Raw genomic sequence first — 26,304 nt, 5'->3', positions numbered from 1 at the left:
TTAATTAATACTGTAGTCGGGGGTAATTGCAGATGCTGTTCCATAAAATGATTAATCATTCTGTATGTTTTTTTAAATGGTTTGCTGTGGTATTTTGTGAATAGAGTACTGATGGGTGATTTATATATTATTTAACAGAACAGCATTTGTTCTTATTAATTTTAAATATGTTGTCTTTATAAAGGATTTTAAAATTGAATAGTAGATGAAAGATATGAGAGGTTCATAGCCATCTTCTAAAAGGTGTAACTTAATGAAAAACTGAGTATATGGTGAATTGAGTCATGAAGCTGGCTCCACATGACAGCTCATAACTAATCTGGGTTTTCATCTCAGTGTATCACTGATTAAATCAGTACAAAATGTTTTTGTTAAAGAGAAAATGCTATATCATAATTTAAAGTACATTCTATAGAAAGCTATTATTTACGTGAAATAACAAGAAATTACATTTTATAATGATTTTCATTATGGCAAAGTGATATTTCTGAAACTTCATGCATGAGTCTGTGTGTAGATTGTTAGACATTACAAAGACCTGATGAAAACAGTTGTGTTAGTATGAAATAAATTCCTTTTCTATGAATTTTAGAAATCCTCTGTACAGACAATTGGTGAAGAACAAATACAGAATCCTTACACGGAGCTCCTTGTGTTGAAAGGCCATCAAGATATAGTGCGATTTCTAGTGCAAATAGATGACTGCAGGTATGAAGTGCCATTTCAAATTATTTCACAATGTCCTTGGCAATATGTTTGTACAAGTGTAGTAATATTTTTAGTCCTGTCCTTCTACTTTTGGTGAGGGAGGGCAGGAAAAACTGGTGTTAAAAAAGGCAAGGGATGAACACTCCCTTTTCATTTTATGTTTCTATGTCTTTTGGCTTCTCTTTTAAGTTATATGTTAATGAGAAAATAATGATGATAATGTTACATTTCTTAGTACAAATTAATTTGTTTGTAAGAATTACCTTTCAGTAATTCAGCTGTTCTTTTTCTGTTCTGTTCTGTTCTGTTCTTTTTCTTTTCTGTTCCTGGTCTGAGTGTTTCCTTCTGTACATGCATAGATTCTCACAGGACAATATGCAGTGGTGTCCGCTGCTGTTCTGACAGGATGCATGTGTTTCATGTTTCTGAATTGAGGAAAGCTCTTATTTTACCTCCTGATTCCACAAAAGGGTGTAATAGTTGCCTACAGATATGCTGTAGCAATTGGACGTGACATCTTCAACAATATCGAATGTTGCCTTTCCTTTCTTTCCAATCTTTTATTGCACTTTCTTTTGGTGCTGTAGTGCTAAATTCACTTGAGCTTTGATTAATGCAATTTTTTTTTAACTTTTCAAGTTTTAAAATTTTCAACTACTTTATTCAGAATGACTGCTTAGCAAAAGTCACCATATGCCTAACCTCTGCATTACATTTCCTCTTCCAGTTTGATCTGGTTCAGCTTGCTGTACTTCTTTGAAACCTGACAGTTCCTTTTCTCTCCTTCAGTTTTCAGCTATATGCACCTTTCTGTATATTTCCTGACGATCTTCATCTGTTCTGTTCTTCTGAAGACTGAGTTATCTATCTTCTGCATATAGAGATATCAAAATACTGGAAAACTGGTTAAGAAGATAAAAAAATTGTATTTACCTTTGTCACTTAGGAAGTGTGACTGAGAGAATGAGTTGTGATAGTTGTACATTACAACCTAGTTTCTATTCTAGTTTTCTCAAAATTAGCCTTGGATGTTCTTTAATTTAACTTAATTCTACAAGAGAAGAAATAATTGTCTGCCTTAAAGTAAGGTTGTGAAGTCTTTCATCAGTCATCAAATGTAGTGACTCTTGGCTGATGTGGAGAGTTAATAGAAAACACTTAGTGATTAAAAACATAAGTAATAGGTAAGAGTAGCTCTGATAAGAAGTTATAGTAATTTAAATATTTTATGGATTAGACACAGAAGGGAAATTCTAATATATTAATCAGTACACTACACAAAGTTAATGTGGACAAGAGTTTGTTTTATATCCTTGTAGTGTTGAGCATGTGTTTTGTGAAGGAAGGTTCTCTCCTTCCCTGTGCGCCGTGATTGGAAGAGACCATGCAGGCGGTCTCTTCCAAATCAGAAATGCCCAGAGAATCTTATTTTCTAATATATTTGTTATATATGTGTATATATATTTATATGTATATATGTATAGATATACATAGATAAAAATTTCACAGAAGACTTCGTGGAGGATTTTTAGTTTGCTGAGCTTTAGGTTTTTTATTAATTACATAAATATATACATCAGAAAAGCTACATGCATTATCATAACCTTTATTTTTCTACACTGTAGTAATCCATCAGAAGATTCATACAAAAATGGAAGAATCTCATGTGGTTTCTTCAGTCCTTTTTTTCCTAGACAAGTTATTAAAATAACCCTTTATTAAAGTATGTTTTTCTCAAAATGTATACTGAACAGGTATAATTGATCTTTGTAGATGCACCAGAGTATTCTTAGATTGCACATGCTGTCTGATACAAAGAAGTCTTTTTGTTATCTGGTAGCAGGTAAATTACTGAAGCCAAAAAAATGATAATCACTGTACAGCTAAAGCCTAAGTGTCTACATTTAAGAGAGGTTATAAAATACCATATGGATAAGGAGTAAATTGTATAGCTGGCTAATATTCTAAGAGTTTGAGAAGTTTAATAGAGTTGTTGCACTGGACAATAATTCTAAATTTTTATTTATCAATAATATGGTATTTTTGGTATTGTTAAACACATGATAATATTTTTCACTTGATTCTTTCCAGTAAGATTGGTATTGTTACTCAGACTCTGAAATGTTTTTATTTAGTTTCTGCATCTATTCCATTGTATGCTTTTTGTCAACTATTGTAAGCCAAGTTTCATGCTTCAGGTCTTTAGATAATATCATCTTAGTGAGAATTTTGCAGAAGGATTTTCTTGTTTTCTCAGTGGCTCAGCTAAAACCAGTGAGTGGAAAATTTTCTCAGATTGGTTTTTGAAGATACGAAATAAATCCTCTATGAATGTAACAGAAAGCTGGTTGGGTTTTTTTGGATTTTTTCCTTCTTTGCTCTCATACTTTTTGAACATGAAGTAAGGCTCATACTGATTGGAAGATCACTAAAGAATGCTAAGCCTCACCAAGAGTCTTCTAAAAACTGGACTGAGATAAAATTGCATGTAATACTCTAGCATTTGACACATTAAACAGGGTTCATAATAAATTTTAAGAATAGGTTTTTTGTTGATCATTTGACCATTCCTTGCTCCTCCAGGAAACAGACAAGGTTGTAGATGATGGTGATCATGATTTGAAAAGATTGAGGGTAACCCATGAGGATGTTAATTTTATAATAGTATTGGAATTTCTAAATCTTGTTCTTATATTAAGTACATGTTGGTAACCACTTATTTAAATATATTGATTTCAGTTTAGGAGCTGGAATTAGGATTTACAAATGCATGCTTATTCTTTAAAGAGAGAGTCTGATATATCTTGTAAGCATTTCTTCTTCTGTAAGTATTTACTGTTTTTCCATTACATTATGCTGTAATGAAGTTTTCAGTTTGTTACGGTTTTTTGTTTTGTTTTGTTTTCAGGTTTGCATCTGCAGGAGATGATGGAATCATATTTCTATGGAATGCTCAGGTTAGGTGGTTTTTTTTGGGGGGTGGCTTGTGTGCTCTGGAGAGGGCAGAAATTGTAGAGAAGAGTTAGAAATGTCTAGGAGCGAAAAAGCAGAACAGTTAAGAACTGCTGCAGAGCTACTGTTTGAAAATGTAAGAGTGGAGGGAGTCTGTTAAATCTTAGTTTACAAAGGAGAGTTAGGAAAGTAGAAATTGGGTGAACCTAAGAGAAGCATAAGTTTTGAAAGTTAGAATGTTTTGGGACAGCACAGTGATTTTAGAGAAATTTGAGGAAATCATGGTGTTAAAAGCAGAAGTGTGTATGAAGTTGTGGCTTTAATTAGTCTTTGAAAGTATGTTCTGTATGTGCAGTAAACACTGATATCCTGACTAGTAACTCAACAAATACGTAGCAAGATCCCAAACCTACCAGGATTTTTAAATATACTTAAGATTTAAATACATTTCAATAGCTCTATTCCTAATACATCTTTGTAGTATGACTGATTAATGGGGTACTGGATTAATCAGGATTAAAATTAAAATTGGATTAAAGTAGTGTTGGAAAGATACCAAAGTCAGTAGAAATTAAGCATTTAAGGCTGTGCAGGAACAGGCTCTTAATTGCTTGCTGTGATAAAATTCTTCTTATATCTTTTGAAAATCTTATACTTTGTTTTTCCATATTATTGACAAAGTTGTAGAGAAGCCATGAGCATTAGACCTGTGTTAAGGAAGTCTAGTTGTATGAGTTACATTGTTTAGTAAGAAATTCGCAGGGGAGACATACTGTGCTGTCTACAGTGCATCAAACGTTCAAATTGCGGAAGAAAAAATACCAGACGTACAATTTGTTTTAAAATCTTCTGAAAAATTTATGTGACATTTATGATGGTGTAATTTTAAAATACAGAAGGAGAGATTCGAAACTTTTCTTTTGAGTAGTTTCTGTTAGTGCTGTGCTGTATAATATTTTATAATTTTATAGTTCTATAGTTTGGAAAAGTAAAGGGATTTGAATATTAAAATCCATGTATGTGAATATATATGTCCAGTGTTCTGAGCAGTTTGTGAATGTAAAACTCATTTGGATATCCAGCTTATGAACCTAGTTCCATTTTCTATTTCTGTAGGATTTTTAATGTTTTTGTAAAAGTCAATCTTTGCAGTTATAATTTAAAACTTTAACTCACATCTGTAAAGAAGTTTGCAGTTAAAATTACTCTGTATTTTAGCTCCACGTTTAAAATGCCAGTATGCTTCTACATATTTGTTTATAGGGTTTTGCCATTTAAGTAAAAATAGTAGTGGCTGCAAAGCTCCAGCTTGAATCTGTAGATAATATGCATAACCTTATTATGCACTCCTGACAGGAAGTTGGTCATAAATATAGGTCAATGTTTGCCATAAATGTAAGTCAAACTTTTCTAATAATTAAAATTGAAAAAAAATACTTTCTCAAGTGAGGGTTTGTCAACAAATCTGAATTACTATAGTATTCATTAAGAAGGGCAAGTGGCCAATATTTGCCTTAAAAGAGTTTAATACGGAATTCTTAAGGGCTTTTAGATGTTTTTTTACTTGGAGACTAATTTGTATTATGTATTGCTTCTTTAAATTTTCACTTAGTATATTATTTAATTTAAGACCTGGAGCAGCACTGGAGGCAGTAAGAAGTAAATCCTTAAATTATTTTAGGAAGGGAGATTTTAGACTCTTAGAATTCCTTGCTTTCAAAAGTCATTTGGTACCTATATTTTATGCTATAGTAGGCATTTTCCTATTTTACTCTTAGTTTTCCATATTTTTGTTTTTCAGACTGGAGAAAAACTTTTTGAACTTCATGGACACACGCACAAAATTACAGCTATAGCACCATTTTCTTCATCAGATGGTACTGAAGAAAAAATGGATTTGATTATAACAGCATCAGCTGATAGAACAGTTATTGTATCCTTTGATCTGGAGAGAACTCAAATTTCTATGGACTTTTTGTGGTTTTTACTCTTAAAGGTAGCACTGACATAGGCTGCGGCCCACCTCAAAACCTAATGGCTAATAATGCCCACTAGATGTAATTGGATTACACAGGAGTTTCACTAGTTATTGCTCACATGTAGATGCAATCCACCCACAAAAATAAATCTATAGCAGGCCTTTTTGAATATGTCATTTAGGCCAAATATTGAAAAGACTGTCAGGATTTAGGAGACTGAGTCTCTGCACACCTCTTTCCTAATCTGTCATTTAGTTACCAACACAGTATTTATGTTCATAATATGTAGAAACCCTTCAGTTTCCTTAATGAATAAAGACAGGTTTGGGACTGCACTAGTGGCAGACAGGTTCAGAAAGTGTCATGTTTCCATTCTACTGTGAAGGTATGCTGAGGAAACCCTATGAGTGTCTGTTGTTTTGTTATTATGTCTGTCTCATCGTTCATGTGTGCAGGTGTGTTTGAATGAAAGGCATCGTTATGTGTGAGAATATGTACATATTGAGTGGCTGAGAAGTTGGGACAATTCTTAATTTGGTTTTGGAACTCTTACCACCTCAGTTTTCTTTTTGAAAGGATGTAGAACAAATGTAATTCTGTGGCTTGTTTTTGTTATCATGTTGGGAAAGGCAACCTACATTTAAAGTTCTTTCACTGTTGATGAAAAATTTAACATATTAGTATGTAATGAAATCTGTATTTCTCAGATACCTTGATCCTGTATTTCATAGTACTTACAGATTTACCTAGTTAAAGCTCATGATCATTTCACTGAGAAATTTCCTGTAGAACTTTTTCAGGAGACACATATCTGGTTTTTGTTCTGCAGTGTTTGACAGTTCTTCAAAGACTGAATGTGTGGTTGTCTGGAGGGAGTGATCTATGTGTTTGGAACCAAAAATTAGATCTCTTGTGTAAGACCAGTCATCTTACTGATGCAGGTAAAAAGTAAATGACTCATTATAGCTGTTAAAGTGCAAGTAAAATGGATCTGTATAATGTTGCAAAACCAATTGGCAAATTCTTTTTAATTCTAATGATAACATTATGTATTAGAGCCACTCTTAATTTTTTCTAAATGTCAGACTTACAGTTTCAGAAGTAACACTGCTTTTAATATCCTGTGCTGTGTGAATTTTAGACTGTGTTAGATCTCATTTACTGTAAGTTAGCCTGGACTTACAGGGCTAGAGCTCAGGTGCTGATTTGTGTGCGTTTGCTGTATCCTTTGACTGGCTTTTTGTGTGATTGAGTGGGAGTTTTATTATATTCTTAAGGGAAACTTTGTAATAGTAGAGCAGTAAAGATTACTCTTTATTGTTAAGAACTAGTACTTTTGATGTAGAAAATGCAGGATTTGATAGGAATATAATGAACTTAATCAGAAATAAATGTCAGTCATGCTCTTCTCTTAATAAACTTCTATATTATCTGTTCACTTGAAGAAAACTATTGCATGTTAGTGCTGTAGTTTACCAGGATACTTGCAAAGCTGTGAATTACATTCAAAGGTGGAACCAATATTGTCCTTATTTTTGTCATAGAATGGAGTAGTGGTAGGCAAAGCCTGCTGAATCCTTGATGACATTAATACTTCTTTTGGTTCAGTATGAAATATCATGTTGGAAAACACCAGTTGGAAATTGTGCTGCGGTGCTTAGCATGCACTGCTATTGAAATTTTGGTACAAGGAGTCAATGGAATGTAGCATGGGCCCTCTCTTCTGTCCTGATCTCTTACTTCCTTTGTGGGGAAAGAGATTGGTTATTCCTTGGGGAATTTTCCTTTAATGGTGCTTTGGCACAGACTGGGGAAGTTCTGTGCGGGGTGAAGACAGACTAACAGCAAGCTGGGTATTTTATCGTGTGCTTTATTCTTCTTCATCTTGCTCTTTACAGTGTTTTAGAATTGTGCATAATGAGGTAGTATCAGTGTCTAATAATTTTGGTACTGCCTGTGTTTAGAGTCTTAATAATTGCCATGGTGTTTTAATACTATCCAGCATTAGGACATATATACCCTAACTGTATTTAAAATAAAAAGGTAATTTACCTTCAGCTTACCTTCACCACAAGTTTGATGTTCAGACTTCTGCTGGATTCAGAACCAAAACTCCTGACCTTACCTCTCTTTGAGATAATCTGTTAATTTCTGATGCCATTTACCTTTCACTTCAGGCAATTTAGTTCTGTTTTCATAAGTGGAAGGAAGATTGTTAAGAACTTAATTAATGAGAACAGTTTGCTGTGTTTTCTTTTGACCAGTTAATATCCTGTTCTCTCTTATCCCTTTTTTTTTTTTCAAAGGCATTAGTGCTTTGGTTGAATTGCCCAAAAATTGTGTTGCAGCAGCAGTCGGCAAAGAGCTAAGTGAGTATGTTGCATTTTCAAGTGTTCATGTTCCTCTACAACAGCCACTTCTCAGAGATATGTGTGAAAAGCATGCTGCTGGACTTGTATAGGAAAAGTAAATGGTATTAGGGTGTGGTCAGCAACCTTTTTCCTTTTACCATCATTGTACGAGGAAGAAACAATACCAATCTTACTCAGGAATTTTTTAGCGATATACATGACAAAACTTTTCAACATTTTCTTCTCTTCTATATTTAGAATCGTAGAATCATTAACATTGGAAAAGATCCAAGATCATTGAGTCCAAGCTTTGACCAATTACCACCATGCCAACTAAACCGTACCACTGAGTGTCATGTCCAGTCATTTCTTGAACAACTTCAGGGATAATGACTCCACTATATTGCTGGGCAAGCCATTCCAATGCGTGGCTACCCTTTAAGTGAAGAAATTCTTCCTGGTGTCCAACCTGAGCTTCCCCTGGCACAACTTGAGGCTGCTTCCTTTTGTCCTGTCACCTGTGGCCTGTGAGAAAAGGCCAATGCCCATTTTGCCACAACCTCCTCTCGGGTAGTTATAGGAAGTGAGAATGCCTCTCTGAGCCTCCATTACTCCAGGCTAAACAACCCAAGCTCTCTCCTTACAAGACTTGTGCTCCAGACTCTTCAACTCCTTTACTGTTCTCTGGACACACTCCAGTGCCTCAATATCTTTCTTGTCATGAGGGACCCAGAACTGAACACAGTAATTGAGGTGTGGCCTCAAGTGGCAGTTGTAGCTACAGTGCTGCGTGCAGGGGACAATCACTTCCCTGGTCTTGCTGGCCACACTATTGCTGATACAGGCCAGAATGCCACTGGCCCTCTTGGCCCTGGGCACATGATGGTTCATGTTGGTCAAGCAGGACCTGCCTTTCTTAAACTCATGCTGTCTGGGCCTGATTCCCTGGTTGTCTTGTATGTGATGTGTGATCACACTCCAGGTGATTTGTTCCATCACTTTCTCTGGCACTGAAGTTTGGATAACAGGCCTGTAGTTTTCTGGATCCTTTTACAGCCGTTCGTGTACATGGGCATCAAATTGGCCAGCGCCTAGTTGACTGTGACCTCCTTCGTTCACCAGAACTGATGATAAATGACATACAGTAGCTTGGCAAGCTCCTCTGCCAGCTCCTTCAGTGTTAGTGCCATATGTCCAGATCTGATTGTGGCAATGGACATTAGTTCTTTTGGAGAAGGGCTGGAACTGCTTATCTGAGCTGTCGGATACTTGGCTTCTCTAGAGCCTCCTTACCACAGGATCTGAAGTGTGAGATATTCCTGACCTCTTACTATCTGAAGGTATAGTAAGACAATGTGATGATTTCTGTTGCCCAACTGGAGACAGAATTTTTTGTGTACGCAAACTGTTAGGTTATTGGCTAGCTGTTGTTGAGGAGTCTCTTCAATAAGTGTTGTGTAAAATAACTGAAATTTCAAAATGGGGAGTAAAATCCATGAGAAAAGGTAGAGCACTATATCAAGAAAAACAGCTAGGTGGTTAAACACTTAGTTGAAAAAAGCAACCTGCTACTCTGATCAAAGAAGCAGGAACAAACTGAAAATAGTCTTCTTGTGCTTAGATGTTGGTAAACAATATAAACTTTAAACTGAACTACCCACACTTCTTTAGTAGCACCCTTGAGATAGAAAAGAAATTCCAAGACTGATTAAAATAAAATCTTAATTTCTGACAATATTGATTGCCTTTCTAGAGGATATTGCATCCTTTTTGAATATTAGTTTTTCAGTGAGGTGAGTCCTCAAGAAACATGTTTAACTTTTAGTTCTCTTATCCATAAAGGTGTATGATACTTTTCACTTCTGGTGTTGACCAATTCTCTGAATTTCATAGTTACTAGGCTGAAGTGTTTTATCCTATATTTTCAGTAGTAAGAGGCCTTAGTGGTAACACTGAAATAATTCCTTTCAATTTTTTTTATGTTATGAGTGATAATAACTGGCTCTTGTATGGTCTCACTTAGATTTTAGTTTGTGTCTCTGAAAATGTTTTATTTGAGAATAGCTCCATCTTATTCCAAATGAAAAAGCTTATTTAGACAATTTTTCTATCTTTGAAGTAATTTTTAGGTTGAGTGCTTCTAACAATGGGTCTGAAGGTTGGAGTGTCCTTGAAGTAAAGCGCCTTGTTGACCATCAGGATAACATTTCATCATTAGTCAGTGTCAATGGTAAGAGTTGTTTGATAATGTTACTTGTTTTGTTAGTTACCAGTGGGATATTTCACCTATGGAGTTTTTATTGGAACCAAAGTTTTAACTGGAGTGAAGCTTATTAACTAGTGGGTGTACCTTTTTGTGTAGCTACAAAGGTGGTGGTATGACAAAACAGAATTACTTTATTTGTGGATTAACAATGAAATTAAATCCGGGAAGTTGCAATGTAGAAGAGTCAATGTCATTAATGAAAGTGGAACTCTAGGTCTTCTTTATGTTGGGAAGGTTAAAAGTGCTACTTTTTTCTTAGTGTTCCTTCTTACTCTTAAAATGGGATATGCAATGCCACATCCCTTGCAGTTGTAGTCCCAAGGTAACCGAAGGTTCTGAGTGTGCAGACAGATCCATTAAGAGAGGGTCTGGAAGATGATACAATCTATGCTGCTCATTAAGGTAATACTGAGCTAATACCTGAAAATCTGTCTGCTCTGCTACAAGTGTCAGCCCCTTCTACTCTGTTCTTCCCTGTCTTTTCTTTTATGGAGTACCCCTTGAGCCCAGAGGTGGGATAGAGTGTTTATTTAGCCTTGGGTTGTCAGCCTGGTTGACACAAAGGGGCTCTGTTACAGAGAAGCTGGAAAAAAGAAAACTTGGATTCTATGATACTTTTTTCTGGTTTTCTAGTTTGTCTTTCTTGTTACAGTTTTCTTGTTTCTGTTGCATTATTTTCTTCTGTTTGATTATGAAAGGCAACCAAGTGTTTGGCTTAAAAGAGACAAGATGCGTTAAATATTGTTGTAGAAGTTCGTTTCCGTGTGCAATAAATTAATGATCAGGTGTTTCCATATTGCCATTAACTAATTAATTTTATTTGTGATCAGTATCTATGTATGGCAAAGACATACTTTGTTGTATCTGAGGGGTGTCTATACACATTCTTCTCCAAGGAATAGAAGGACTTTGTATGTAGAAATGAAGTTCGAATACTTGCACACACTTCTGGTGGTGTTCCTTGCCTTTGCAACTCTGTACTGTGCATTATGGCCAGTGAATGGTCTGCTTCCTAGTTTTAATTTTACGAAAGAGCTCAGCTGAACTATGCTAGGTCAGCAGGTGTGTATTTATTCAGAGAGGTTTTTGTCCAGTCAGTTATATACTGCACATTCTGTGTGGCTTTATACAGGCTACATAGCTATAAACAGGCTCTCTTCCCTTTCTAGGGTTACTACTTTGTGTGAAATATATTTTTTTTAATGCCATGATTTCTGTGTGTGGTCTTTTCCCCCCTCCAGATTTGACTTTTGTGACAGGTTCTCACGTAGGTGAGTTAATAGTTTGGGATGCACTTGACTGGACAAAGCAGGCATCTGAGTGCAACTTCTGGGACTCCTCTGTTCATCCAGATGTACAGCCAGAAATAAAGTTATCCCAAAGCCCAAATGAAACTTCAGTTCAACATTTAACATCTGATGAAGAGGTAAATAGCTGTAGAGTAAATTAAGTAAGCTAGGATGATCTCACCACAGAAGATCAAGTGGTTTCTATTTTCAGTTCCCTTGTTTTAATATGAGAGGTTTCTTTTAGATGTGCACATTTTGTATGATCAACAGCTTTTATATAAAATATTGGCTGTTGACCTAAATGAAGGTTAAAATATTTTTATGATATGGAAACTAACATAATGGACTGTCACAACAGCATTGCTTTTTGACTAACGAAGATTTATTACTTGTTTACCATACCAGTAGAGAAAAATGAATGGGAGGGTATGTGTTTTGATGTCAATCATCTTTTGTATTCCATGCTTCTGGAAATGCAGTTTTCCCAATTATGCAGCTCTTTCAACAGTTATAGGTGAAGGCACTATGAAAATACTATGGGGGTACTATTTAAGTGTAGTCATATGGCTCTGCTTAATAGTAAACAGTAAATCAATATTGTTCTTTCTGTTCACATGGGCTGTACACAATTGTATACTCAAATATGTTTCCAAGATCCAATCTACTATAGTCATGCTTTGAAGATACGTTAGAATACTCAGTCAGAGCCCAGTTGCAGTTCAGCAAACACTAAAAATATTCAGGTTGTTATTAAATTTTGTGAAATGTTACTGTTAGAGGCAAAATAAAAGATGCTTGAATTTGGGGTACAGTGGGATTTTGTTTTGGGGCATGTATATCAGTTACTGGGAATTATTAGGAAAGGGATTCTTGGAAATTAATTCAGAGATATATGGTATAACACAATAAAAGCTGTGGAAAAGCCTGAATATAGGGTAAGGACCAAGTAGTCACCTGATTAATTTGCCTCTTTCTGAACAGAGCATTCCTAAAACCCTGGAGATAAAAATATTCTGGGATGTGTGGGGAAAAAAAGGTGGTGTTTCCAGTGGTTTTGTTAGTGCTTATTTCTACAATGAGCACTAATGAGTTACAAAAGTAACTTTTATTTAGGGTAAGCTCTATAATTTGGCTTCAAAAGACTCTCATTTCTTGCTTGAAAGCTACATACAATGTGTTTTAAGGGAGTGGATGAGAAATTTGGGGAGGTCAGAAGTTGTCAGAACATTCAATGTGGAATCTGATGCTGCTGAAGGCTTTCTTTCATTCATGGAACTGAACTAAATAAATTGCTGTGGTTTTTTTTTTTAATTGTGAGAGTTTGAATTGTGGGAAGTAAAAGTGGTTGTAGTGTTACATACCAAAATGGAAGGTGCTTTTAAGGTAGAGCTGTCCGTATTGTAAAGTTCCTACTTAAAACGGGGTGCAGAAATGTATTTGTATACTTTATTTGTTACCTCCACCCTCAAGGAAGAACAGTCTTCATGTTAAAAAAATAGTGTAAAATACATGTTTTCCCTGTGTTCCAGACTTGGTAGTTAGGTACTTGGAGAAGATGCACTAGTCTAGTTTGACACTGAGCTTGTAGGCAAAACATGATTCAGAAACAAATAGGATGGTAAAGGTTTGGCATTACTAGGAAACAGTGCTAAGGTATGCATCTGCTGTCCTGATATGTGTGTTTAGCTTGCTTGTTAAGAGAGGTGTACAGTTTATGCTTTACACCTTTTGTTTTCTTGGATTTTGAGATGACGCAGATTTTGTCAGGGCTTGTGAAAAAAGAAGAGTGCTCCATGAAGAGCATCTTTTGCAAAGCTGTAAGACTGTATTGCTCAAGGTGGAAGAGTGATGTGGAAGGCCATTGAACCTTATGCAAAAGTAGGAAAATTATAAGAATGGGCTCAGTGGTTTGTTTTTTGTCTTCATTTGGTAATGGTGCTATCAGAAATCTGTTTAATTTCCGTGCTCCAGATAGGCACTAAAAAACAAAAAAAAGAATAAAAACCTGGACAAAGAGTTTTGAACAATGTCAAAACATTACTGACTATATATAGGAAGTTTTAGTCTAAGACCCTGGGTTACAAGTTGTACAAAATGTTGGCAGGCGTGTAGGGTGAATTGCATATGAGATGTAAATGCTTGGCTTTTGTAAATGGAAGCAGGCTGTTCAGGGAAATGTTCCAGCCTGCCGTCACCTAAACTATTCAAAACTGCAAATATGTACTGGATGGAAACATTTTGCACTTCTCTGGTACCAAATATTAATCATGTGGACATACACATGATTGTACTTTTGTCCTCTTTAAGTTCATCACAAGTTGTGATGAAGCAGTCAAGGTCCAAAGATTTGTAAACTGTTTCTGGCTTCGTAGGGTCATGATGGTTATGAGATAGAATGCCTGCACTCTTCTGAAGAAGAGCATTGAATGCAAAATGCGGTGTTGTGTAGTACTTCCCTGTGGGAGACTTCCTTTTCTGTATTCAGTGGAGCCCAAACGCTTGAGCAAGGCCTCTTCATCTAGCTGCAGTTAAATTTCAAAAGAAATCAAAAATGCAGAACATCTTCCTTGATAAAACAAGAGTTTTTCAAAACACGGAGCATTATTTTACTGTAAGAACATAAGCGTTTAATTACAGAAGTATGTTGATTTGTTTGGATCATTAGTTTCTGCTTAGACTATAAGCTACGTGATAAAAATAGAGACATCAAATAACTGCGTAGAGTACAGGATAATATCCCACATTTATTTCTAGAAAGTCCATTGCTTTTTATAACTTGCTAATTTTGTGTGTTTGGGATAAAGCAGTAACATGAGGACAGAAACAAGCTAGGTCATAGTATTGCTGGAAGTCCATTACATGCAAGGTGATTTTTCAGTATCTGTTTCTGTAAGTTGTTCTATTGAATTTTCTTTCCAGTGTGTGTTTGCTGCTGTTGGGAAAGGCATATACGTATATAATCTTCAAATGAAGCGTGTGATTGCCTGCCAGAGAACTGCTCATGACTCCTCTGTGCTGCACATTGAGAAGCTTCCAAACAGGTACAAAACATAGTACGTTTTGTTAATGGAATAAAGAAAAGCAAAACTTGGAAGGGTGACTAGAGACAGACTACAAAGCTACATTGGATTTCTAGGGCAGGGACTTGATCTTTGGTTTGAGCTGCTTTTATTAGGTAGAACTTGTTGATCTGACCTTGGAAAATTTCTTGTTATAATTCAGTGGGGAAACCTACATTCCAGTATGACCGGTGCACAAGCTGAAAGTATCTCAGCTATTTTCAAAGTCGGATTTGATGAAGCACTTTCATCTGTATTGTGAAACTATAGCTTAATGGCATTTTACTTCTTCAAACAAAGGCATATGGCATGTTCAGTACATACTTTTCACTAAATATTTTGTAACACCTGAAATGTTTTAACAAAAAGTAGTAACTTGCAGCTTTTGTTTGTTAGTGCAGAATTTCTAGCTGGAACTTGTTTTGACAGCCAACTTGGACAAGTTGCTGCAAATATATGCATATGCTAATAGTAATGTTAGATGCCATTATGCTCTTGTTTAATGGGGCAAAGTGTGTCAGAAGATAAAACTGATGTCTTGATCTTATAAATGCTTGTGCTGTTCTAAGCTGCTCTAAATGTGCTGTGGAACAGCATACCTTCCCTTTTGTTACTTTTCCATAAGAAAAAACTAAGCTTTTGCTTAATGAAAGTAAACTTACAGAACCCAATTAATGGAATTGTATTTGCAGTGTCTAGACTGGTTATATTTTGGTTTACATAGTGGTAGGCTTTTAATATGGGGTTGAAGGTTTTCCACTTCTTTTACAAGGCTATTGCAGTTTGTTCTGCTACAAATGAATTTTGTTTTCTGTGGAACATCTGCACACCCTTACATTTAAGAGTTCTAGTAAACGTGTTTGAAACCTGAGGCACTTACTGTCTCTTTCATAGAAGTATCACAAGGTGATTTGCGCAGGTACATATCCAAGCTAGTGTTGCTTATCCACTGTTTTTACAGGCAGCTGATCTCCTGTTCAGAAGATGGCAGTGTGCGCATTTGGGAACTCAGAGAAAAGCAGCAGCTGCCAGCTGAGCCGGTTCCGACAGGTTTGCTAGTAGTGGGGAGTGAAAAGGATGTTTAAAAACCCAGTGCACACCATACAGGGATAGAGAGGCTCTCAGGCTTTGTAAAGAGAGATAATGTCTTGTGTTTAACCAAGTGATTACAGGTTTGGGTGGGAAACTGAAGACAGTATGGGTGTACAAGTCCTCTAAGATCTGGTATGTGATGGTAGAAGGTCCAGCTGAACCAATTCTGTGCTGTAAAGCTTACTTCCACTTTACAGTTTTATGAGCCAGTTAAAAAAAAAAAAAACCCTGACAAACCTTGATCCTTTCCTCCTTGTACCAAATAGTGCTAAATTCTATACCATTGAGGAGCAAATAGTTGCAGGACCTTGTGAAGGAAGCTTACAGATAAGCAGCTGGCATCAAAAGAGAGTGTTTTCGACATCTCGTCTTTGAACTTGTAATGATATTGGGACTTACTTTGAAGCTGTATCGAAACTCACGTACTACCTCTGGGCACTGCAGTCCTCAGAGGTAGTTGATAATGTTAAAGGAAGCATTTTCCTGGAGTACAGACGTTTACAGAAGCACACTATGGATAAGGTTGGAAGGTACCACAGTGAGCCATGTGGTCCAACCTCCTTGCTCAAACAGGGTCATTGTAGAGCACATGGCACAGGTTTGTGTCTGGATGGTTCTAGAGTATTCCCAGTGAGGGAGAGTCCACAACCTCTGAGCAACCTGATCTGGTGCTCAGTCACCCAAACAGTAAAGTTCTTTCTCATATTCAGGTGGAACTTCCTGTGCATCAATTTCTGCCCATTGCCTCTTGTACTATTGTTTGACACTACTGAGAAGAGTCTGGCTCCATCCTCTTGAGATGGACCCACCCTTCAGATACTTACAGATGTTGATGAGGTCCCATCTCAAGGGGACCTCAGCCTATCCGATGCTCCAGTCTCTTCATCATCTTTGCAGCCCCATGCTGGACCTGCTTAGTTGCCCTGAGGAGCCCAGAACTGGACACAGCACTCCTGGGCAGACCTTGCTAGGGCTCAGTAGAGGGGCAGGATCACCTACTATGATCTGCTGGCAATGCTCTTCTTAATGCCCCCAGGATACCATCAGCCTGCTTGGCCACCAGGACACACTGCTGGCTTGTGGACAGCTTGTCCACCAAGACTCCCAGGTTCTCTGCAGAGCTGCTCCCCAGCAGGTCAGCCCCAGCCTGTGCTGGTGCCTGGGGTTGTTCTCCCACAGGTGCAGAACCCTGTATTTGCCTTTGTTGAATTTCAGATGTTCTTCTCTGTCCATCTGTCGAGCCTGTTGAAGTCCTTCTGAAGGGCTGCACAGTACTCCAGGGTATCAGCCACTGCTCCCAGCTTTGTGTCCTCAGTGAATTTGCTGAGGAGGCACTCCCCTTTTTACAAGTCATGGATGAACAAGTTAAACAGTTTGGGCCCAGTACTGAACCTTGGGGTACAGTACCAGTTATAGGCCTCCAGCTAGACCCTGTGCAACTGATTTTGACCCAGTGGGATCTGCTGTTCAGTCAGTTCTCAATCCACTTCACTGCCCACTCATCCAACCCACATCCCTAAATTTGTCTAGGAGGATGTTGTGAGAAACAGTGTTGAAATCCCTGCTGAAGTCAAGTAGACAATATCAACTGCTCTGCACTCATCCATCCAGGTAGTTGTTCCATTGTAGAAGGCAGTCAGGTTGATCAAACATGACTTACCTTTAGTGAACCCATGCTGACTCTTCCTGGTCATCATCTTGTCATCCATGTGAATAGAGGTGGTCTCCAGAATGAGGTGCTCCATCACTTTCCCAGGGATCGAGATGAGGCTGGCTGGCTGGTGGTTTCCTGGATCCTCCTTCTTGCCCCTTTTGAAGACCAGGGTGATATTTGCTTTCTTCCAGTCCTCAGCACTCCTCCTGATCTCCATGACCTTTTAAAGATGATCATGAGCAGCCTCGCAGTGGTGTCCGCCAGATCTCTTGGCACTCATGGATGCATCCCCTCATGGGGATCCCCTCATGGACTTGTGGATGTCAAGTTTGCCTAGACGGCTTCTAACCTAATCCTTCTTGACCAAGGGAAAGTCTTCCTTCCAACATTCCTTTGCCCTGGTCTCCTGGGTCAGAGAATCCTGAGGGCTGGTCTTGTCAGTGAAGACTGAAGCAAAGTTCAGTTACTGACTTTTCTGCATTCTCTTTTACCAGGGCTCCCCCTCCATTTAGTGCCAGGCCCACATTATCCTTAGTTTTCCTTTAGTTATTGATGCATTTGAAGAAGCTGCTCTTGTTGTCTTTGACATCTGTGGACAGATGTAATTCCAAGTGGTATTGGCCTTCCTTGTCTCATTTTTACTTACTCTGGCAGCCTCTATATGTTCATTCCAAGAGGCCTGACCCTGCTTCCATCTCATGTGTATTTCCTGCTTAGCTTGAGTAATGACAGTTCCTTTGTAGTACGTGCTACTCTTTGACCAAGCACCTTTGCACACTGGCAGTTGTGGTCTTTGACAGGTGCTCTGGACAACATAATTAGTATCAAGGACTGGGAACAGCAATAGACTGTTTCTCTTCTGTACGAATTTTTTTATTCAAGTTTGAATAATTTTCTTGCTGTATCTTGTCTACCTGGCTGTTCATCTCTTGTTGGTAACTTTTGAAAATGTATTTTTACTGCCTGGTTTGATTTAGAAAAACTTCTTCAGGAATGTTCTATCTTCAGCATTGCTGGTGACAGGCTGATCTACCAAGTGGTACTTGGTTTCACATTGGAAATTTATAACTTCTGTGAATCAAGATGTTTGAAAGAAACCAAAAGCGCATGTTGCTAATGATCGGCGCTATTTTTATTGTAAGGATCCCCTAAGAAGTTGTTCGTCTTGCCAGCTGAGAGATGCAGGGCCAGTTGCACCAGGGTAATGGCTTAGCACAATTCTAGTTTTATGTGCTGATAGGGCTTGAGGGAAGGATTGGGAATAAAGTCTGAACTGCATTGTCAACAGAACCCATCCTTCTTACTTGCATCAGTACTATTGCACAGTTCTGGAGACTGGCTGTGTACGTTTGTGCTATCTAAAGGGAGCATGTGGAGTACAGTCCTTACACTCCACTGTGGCTGATAGTTTTAAACCTGAAGGAAGGAGGCAATAAGCCAACACAAATGCTGTAGTGCTGAATATGCAGGGGAGAGACTGGTCCCTCATTTTTGTGCTCTTTGCACAAGTGACAGTTTAGGAGGACAGAGCAAAGATAAACGTCACTTGTCCTACATCTGCCTTTGCTGTTCAGTTTGTTCTTTTAGGAAATCGTTGTATTTCTTCCTCAATCTGTGTATTGTCTCATTGAGGAGTGTAATGCAGCATGTTTTCTAAATTACATTAAGTGGAACAAGTAGCTGTGTTTCCTTCCTCACTCAAGATGACTAATCGAGATGTTGAACTGCTGCACAGTACATGCTTCTGTCTTTTGGGCATACAGAGCATCCTGCTCTTAGATTTTTTGTAGCTTCTGCAGTTCTCTCTTTAGCTAGAGTAAGTAAATTGTATTTGTGATTTTTGCCAAAACGAGAGACATTTTTCTCTCATAGGGTTTTTCAACATGTGGGGCTTTGGAAGGGCAAACAAGCAGGCGAACCAAGCTGCTAAGAAGATGCAGGAGAATACACCTACGTATTTCTTGGAGCTGGTTGGTGATTTGATTGGTCATTCATCGGCTGTGCAGGTAGGTCGGCTTAACTAAGAATGAGAAAAAGTGAATGTTAGTAAGTAACATAAATTTGATAGTGTTTCTTAAATGGCTGTTACTTTTGACTGGCTCTGGAGGCTAGGAGCACATTTTGTGCCTGTTTGTGTCGTATCTCAAGTGTATTGTGAAAAAATAATACATACTGATTTAATGACAGCTTGCTCACTGATGCCTGAGAATTGTGTGTACACATATATATGCTAGAGATAATTTGGCAGAGTATTTGGTTTTGCTTATAGACTGCAGACAATACTGCTGGGAACCATGTACATGACCCAGATTTCCTCTTTTAAGTTCACAATCTAAACAAGGCATCCTACAAAACAAAATGCATTGAGTAATTTCTTAGCCTGCTGTGCTGTGAGCGTTAAGGAGGTCTTTTAATTTTAGCTGCACTGCTAGTACTATTCCATGCTTCTGTCTGCCTAATATAGTATGGTTTTGTTTTAAATGGCATTTTCCCTCGGCACTTTTCTGTGACAAACCTATTGGAGTAAAAAAGCACTTCGTTACAGTGGACTTCTGCACACATTCTTGGCAGGAGCAGGGGGAAGGGCAGATAGAAAGGGGTGATGTGTTCTGGAGAAGCTTTGCTCACAAGCATTCGTGAGACAGACTGGATTTCAGAACTGCTGTTGCTGAAACCTCAAAGCTTTTCTTTAATAGCTGTGGTGAACCTTTCTGCTACAGGGATTTCTACAAGGCTTTCTGTCTCTACTATCTTTCTTTTGATAAACTGTTGAAAGGGGTCTTATCCATCTGGAAGGTTGCTGTCTAAGAAAGAGGGCATAGTGTGTAGTTCAGCAAGAGACACCGCAAAGAAGGTGAAAGGCGTGTGTTGGGTCTTGGCTGAGATGCTGCAGAGCAAAGAAGTAATGGAGGTGATGGTGGATGGGGTTTCCTGCAGCATTCTACATATGGAAAATTTTGGTGTTTTTTAAACTCTGGGCAGACAGGAGTTGTTGAGGAAGAAAATGTTGAGTACTGATGAAATGTGATGGCCAAGATGAGGGCTTGGCAGACCACTTCCAGTGGAACCCTGCAGCTATTAAGTACCACTCCCAGGGCAGGTATGCTTTGGCCTGAATGCTTCCCTCAGACAAATCTCTTTAACTAAATGGAGAGTCAGGGCATTGTGACATGCTGTAGTGACAGTGCTGGCTCCATTGGCTGTTGTGTTGAACTGCAATTAATGGTTCATTTTAGGCAGTCTTGGGAAGATCTCAGAAATCAGGGATTAACTCATGATTTGTCAGCTCCACTGGTGTTGCAAAATCCTTCCACTGGGCTGTATTTCTCTCCTGTGTTGTTTTTCTTGCTTGTTTGACTTCCTCTGTGTGACCAGGCATGTGCTGATGTCTGTCACAGTTGTTTGTTCCTTGGTCTTTCCAGGCCTGCTGCTCATACCCTATTGTGTCATAGAGGGGAGTGGGGACTGTGTACCCAGTGAACAGAACAGTGGCTTCTGTTCCCAAGAAACCAGATCAGAGTTTATACAAGTCATTCGTTCTTCTACTGCTAACTTGAAACAAGTTTCTTTAAGATTCTGTCCTTTAGCTTCCTTATCTGTGAGGCTTTACTGCTTTTTAGATGGACATTATTTAGTATGAAGTGCTTAAAGAGTGTTTTTATGTAGCAGTTTTATGTCATCTCAAACATAGAGACAGTATGTAATTTTGTATTGCTATCTATAAGCAGAACTATTTCAGATATGGGTACTTGTTTAGCCCAGCTATACACTGATAAGTAAGTTGACCATCTCGTGCAAGCATCATGGTAATAATAGTTGTTTCATTGCAGATGTTCCTGTACTTTGGTGAACTGGGATTGGCTACATGCTCTGCTGACCACCTCATTATTTTGTGGAAGGATGGTGAACGAGAATCTAGCCTCCGCAGTTTAACACTATTCAAAAAATTGGCTCAAAATGGTGATTTGCAGCTCAAACTTTAAATTATTTGAATACAGGCTGCATATATATAAACTGGATGTGTGTTAAACATGAGTGTAAAGGTATGTCTGAGCTACTGGGAATCTGATTACTAATAAGGCTTACACAATGTCATATGTTATACTGGAACTTCTATTAGTTGCTGCTCTTCTCAAAGAAGAATTTTGCGTGTTGGCATACTCTGTGAGCAGAAATGGTGTTTCTCTTGAAAGACCAAAGATAATGATGACTCATTAAATAGTTTCTAATATTATTCCTAATGTTTAAAATTGTCATGGGTGGATGTATAAATTAAGAATTATGAAATTCCTTAGATGGATCATAATTAAAGCAGTTAAGGGCATCCATGGTGCTATGTGCAGGAAGAAGGCATGGGAAAAAAATCTGCAGCTTCCTGCTTTATCTAATTTATTTCTAGAAAGTAAATTTTCCTCACTGGTGGCTCAGGTTTGTGTGTGTACAGAAAGCCCCAAAAGAAAGCGTTCCCAAATCGAATTTTTGCATTTGAAGTTACTATCCTGCACTAGTGGTAAGAACAAGAAAAACCGGTAGGCAATGCCAGTTTGTCAGGTTTTAATTTCTGACAAACTGAGGTACACAGATACTGCCCGCTAGCACTAGCTGCAGTTTTACCTGGATTAATCTATGTTACTGGAGTTCATACAGCACCATTACCAAATCTGCCATGAAGTGTGATTAGTTTAGCTTGGTCTTTCCATAGTGCAGTCATCAAATAATTTGTATCTAATAAAAAGCATTTGGCTTACCATGAATTTTCAGAATGTAAAATACTTTCTTAAGCAGTAGTAGTTGATATATTCAAAACTAGTGAAACTGTGTTTTGCTGTATGAATACTAAATTCTCAGCTGAAGTCTGACTTCAGAGAAATATGCACCAAGTTTGTAAGGGTAAATAGTATTTCAGAGTTAAAAATAGGCATGTAAGTACACAATGTCTTTTTCTAATCTGAGAGAGCAGCAGCTACACAGGAGTAGGGAAAGAAATGCAAACTAAAACATAAAGCTCAAACCACAATGACAAAAACAAAAAAGGAAAAAACTAACCAACAAACAAGCAAGCAACTCCCTCCACAACAACAACAGCAACAACAAACCAAAAAATCAAGCAAAGTTAAACCCAAAACTGATACAAAGAAAGCTCAAGAGAGGAAGAGATGATGAGTGGAACATTACTATTTGAACAGAGAAGAGCTAGGGAAAAGGGAAAGTCTGGGAACTTAGTGTTTCTAAAACCATGTAGAAGAGGGTGCTACTGTCTTCAGGTCTGCTCAGAAGATACAGTGCTTACATGGTGTAGGAATAAGTCTTGTGCAACTTTTCAGTGCCATCTCTTCCATTTGAATCAATGAAAATTGTTTTCAGTACAGGAGACTATGTGGCTGTAATTCCGGATTTCAGATATTGTGGTTGCAGTAAGTGCAGTTAAAACGAAGGGTTAAGCAGATTCTTGAAGAGCAGAAGCAAAAGGAGAAAGCTTCTAGCTTCCTAGAAGAAACCAAAGAGCCTTTTATACTCCCCTCCCCCAGCAGCAGTAGGCATTTGCCTTACTCCTACCACCAGAAGCCAAGCTTTGCCTTTTGAGTTTACCATAATGTTCTCTGGAAAGCAAGACAGAGGGACAGTAAGATATTGAGTTGTAATTTTTCCTTACCTTAGTCAACTTGTACAGCTAATCTTACTTGAGTATACAGCTCAAAATAACATATTTCAAAACCACAAAACGGAGGAATTGTTAAATTACCCTCTGCTTTCAATTCAGGAATGTTAAGTCAGTGTTAAAGCTTGAGCTGCATGTTCTTTGCTGAGGCTGGCTATTCTATCAGCCAGTCTAGGAGAGGCATTTGGATTAAAACTGAGGATAACAGGCCTTTGGGTATATGATACTAAACTTGTGAAAGGAAAGACATGTTAAGTCTGCATTGCTTGAGCTTGTCTTCGTCAGCAGATGTTGCAGTTTTGACTTACCCAGGAGAAGCTGGAGAGATAAAATTTTTGTCTCTTTTTTCCGTATTTCTGTTGTGAAATAACTATTTGGTTGTATATAAAGCTTGTGTTTACACATTCTTACAAAACCTTTACAGTTAAAGCTTATAAAACTTAGGTTTTTTGGAGAGCCTACTGCTATCATCAGTTATAACTAGAGAGAAGAGAGAAGATCATATTTTTATTATCTCTTCTTATAGCATGTGAACAACTATTTCCTATGTGACTGCTTTTAAATGAATACCTGGTAGAGAAACAGACCTATTTAATGGAACAGTTCTAGTCACAAAACTCACTGTGCATTTTAGAGGAATGTAATTCGGCTTTAAATAGTTCTACATGCATGATTTATATTTATTAAAAGTGCCAGTGTTCTCAGATACTCTCTGTTGGCAATAGATCTTCCAAAGGTCTCTTATTTTAGAGATGGTTGAGTTGAAAGTATTGAGTTCTTTGTTTTACAAATGAACTTTGACTGTAACAGTGCACATAACCCACTCTGTTAAATGAGAGTTTGTCACCACTTACTGTTGGGTGGTGCAGGGAGCAGAATTATGACCAGACAAGAATTTTTGGTGTCCTTCAAAATTTTTTTCCACCTTGCAATAACACTGAATTCTGTATGTTCACACCATGAAAGTAAATATCAGACCTACTCTTAATAATTTTACAACTCTGAGGTGGCTGTTTTTCACCTCTGTGCACTGACAATAGCATGAAACAAGCAGCTGTTAGTAAACTGGACTAGTCTAAATCTGACATAACAGGCAGATGATGATTATTAATCTGTGTTGGTTTATTTTTTTTTTAAAGAGGACTTACATCCACACAAATTGCCTTTTGTTTGTTTGTTTTTTTTGCTTAGTCTGACTGTGGGAAGAAACACAAGGTTGTGCAACAAATATATCGATTCTATAGTAATGGCTTGGCCTCAGTTCTGGTTTGCAAGTTTAACTTTATTCTGTAGATGCCTTCCACTGTTGACATTTTGTTCCGTGTGACAGAAGTGTGACAAAAATTATGAATTAAATGTTTTACATGGATGTGGTCTTACAATGTTGCAATATTGAACAAATTAAATTAAGATAACAAAGCTTAAATCTTGGGAAATTCTCTTCTCTAATGCAAGCTGCAGTGAGCATTCAGTTATCAGAACATTTAAGGTACAACCACCAAGAGCACTAGTTTTAAACAAAGAAAAGGTAAAAGCAAATACTATACTGTATTAAAAAACAGAGGTTCAACTTCTCTGAATAAAAATCCACTGAAGAATGTTGCCATAGATAATAGGAAAGAATGAATAAACATGCTTCACCAGAAACACCATTCTTCAAATACACACAATGCGGCATTTTAATACACAGCAACCTGCCTTGGCTATGACAAAAGTAAGGATCTGTTACAATTCTAACAAAAATATAGCTTCTATATGTTTTTCTGCACATACATTTTATGAATGTTGCCTTTTGTTTCAGAACTTGGTACAAAACATACAAAAAAAGGTTGGCACATTATGTAAGCTACCTGCAGTAAACAGCATTGGCACTATTCTTCCATAGCAATTTATGCTGTTTGCCTTTTTTTTTCCCCTTTTTCCTGTACCCAGTTTGATTTTTGATACAGTATAGGGTAGGTGGACTGCTTCTTTAACTGCAGCCACAGCTTTGACAGTCTTTCTTGAAGCCTGGAGTGTGCAGTGTTAAAAATCAGCAGTTCTGCTACTATTTATTTACTGAATAGTCTGAGAATAGTCTAAAATTTAAACTCACGTTCTGCATGTGATTAAAACGAGATGTATAAAAATACGCATTTGTGCTTTGAAAGCTTGAGCATAAATTTCATATCTTAGAACTAATGAAGAACTGTTTGATTTCAAACTGATTCACATATTTTGAAGTACTTTTTACATCACAAAACAAACCAGTATTTTATTAGGAGGATAAAGCAGTACAAATGAGAATGCTTTTATAAATTAGCCTGGAAACTTTTTAAAAAGTGATACGTTCATCCTAGAAGTAGCACAATAAATGAACTTACCATAAAATTTAGATCAGTTTAATAAAAGTGATGACCATGTGTACAAACACCATTTTTATAAAAAAGGATGGTGGTCAAGTGCCACAGTAGTTTTTGTGTAAAATTTGATGAAAACTTGTGTGATAACATCTGCAGGATGGCAGAGAACCATGTGGATGGCACTAACTATACAGAACATGCTTATTTTCCTTTGTTACATGACCAATTTTAGAGGACATTGACTCCTCCCTAGATTTTATGTGGAAAAGAAAGAACAGATGGTGCTTCGAGAGAGTCTCTGTTTTAAAAGGTGTCATATTTGGTTTTTTTATGTATCCAGTTTAATGAGGTTTACTAGTTTTGCTGTGCGTGTTCTCTTTAGAAGTTCAGTGAGCTGAAGAACATTGATAGAATGGGAACAAATTTATGTTAGGTAAGTGGTAAGTTTCTATGCTAATTTGTCAGGCTATTTTTACTCTCCTGGTGACTAGAGTACACCTCTGTCTGAGAAACAGTTGTGTGAAGTGTTAGTGAATACAGTTGTATCAATTACAAGATTCAACAAGTGCATATTCAGTAGTAGAAACTAGTTTCAGAAATACATTTTCTGCCACAAAATATTTCTGAAGAGCACTTAATCATCTGTGGTTTATATAGCCTCTGAAAACATTTTTGTGTAGAATTCATAGAAACTTAAAATGAGTAAAATATTTTCTTCTTGTCACGCAGTCATAATTTCACTGGAAAGGCAACATTTATCCCCTTTGTAGCCAAGAGTCTCTAAGTAATTCACAGTGAAACTGGTAGAGCAAGAGGTCTGGTTTTCTTGACTTTGTGTCAGTTGTTGTTTTCTGACGGGAGCCTGAGACTCTTGCACTTTAAATCATCCAGTGTTTTCCAGTGTTTGTAGTTATTAGCCAAGTGTTGCATCAAAACAGGCAGATGTGCAAATG

General features: G+C 37.5%; 2 protein-coding genes across 3 annotated transcripts in view; one reads left to right on the top strand and one right to left on the bottom strand.

Moving 5' to 3' along the window:
• The window catches only part of WDR41 (WD repeat domain 41), a 27,967-nt gene extending 3,532 nt beyond the window's left edge, over window positions 1-24,435 (top strand). Inside the window, exons 2-13 of the mRNA XM_085042989.1 lie at window positions 593-708; window positions 3,617-3,665; window positions 5,462-5,593; window positions 5,962-6,024; window positions 6,469-6,580; window positions 7,946-8,008; window positions 10,110-10,220; window positions 11,498-11,682; window positions 14,465-14,586; window positions 15,566-15,654; window positions 19,223-19,356; window positions 21,181-24,435. Of these exons, the coding sequence (XP_084899115.1) occupies window positions 593-708; window positions 3,617-3,665; window positions 5,462-5,593; window positions 5,962-6,024; window positions 6,469-6,580; window positions 7,946-8,008; window positions 10,110-10,220; window positions 11,498-11,682; window positions 14,465-14,586; window positions 15,566-15,654; window positions 19,223-19,356; window positions 21,181-21,333 (1,329 nt within the window). The 3' untranslated portion in view covers window positions 21,334-24,435. The remainder of the gene's footprint in view (window positions 1-592; window positions 709-3,616; window positions 3,666-5,461; window positions 5,594-5,961; window positions 6,025-6,468; window positions 6,581-7,945; window positions 8,009-10,109; window positions 10,221-11,497; window positions 11,683-14,464; window positions 14,587-15,565; window positions 15,655-19,222; window positions 19,357-21,180) is intronic.
• Window positions 24,271-26,304, bottom strand: part of PDE8B (phosphodiesterase 8B) — a 77,741-nt gene continuing 75,707 nt past the window's right edge. For both annotated transcript variants that reach the window (XM_085042988.1, XM_085042987.1), the window contains exon 22: window positions 24,271-26,304. In XM_085042988.1, coding sequence (XP_084899114.1) covers window positions 26,189-26,304 — 116 coding nt within the window. In that variant the 3' untranslated portion in view covers window positions 24,271-26,188.

Source organism: Lichenostomus cassidix, chromosome Z (assembly GCF_008360975.1).
Source record: "Lichenostomus cassidix isolate B80296 chromosome Z, HeHo_3.0, whole genome shotgun sequence".
Taxonomy (NCBI): Eukaryota; Metazoa; Chordata; class Aves; order Passeriformes; family Meliphagidae; genus Lichenostomus; species Lichenostomus cassidix.
Note: the sequence above shows the minus strand (reverse complement) of the source record. Positions and strands in the feature narration are given on the sequence as shown.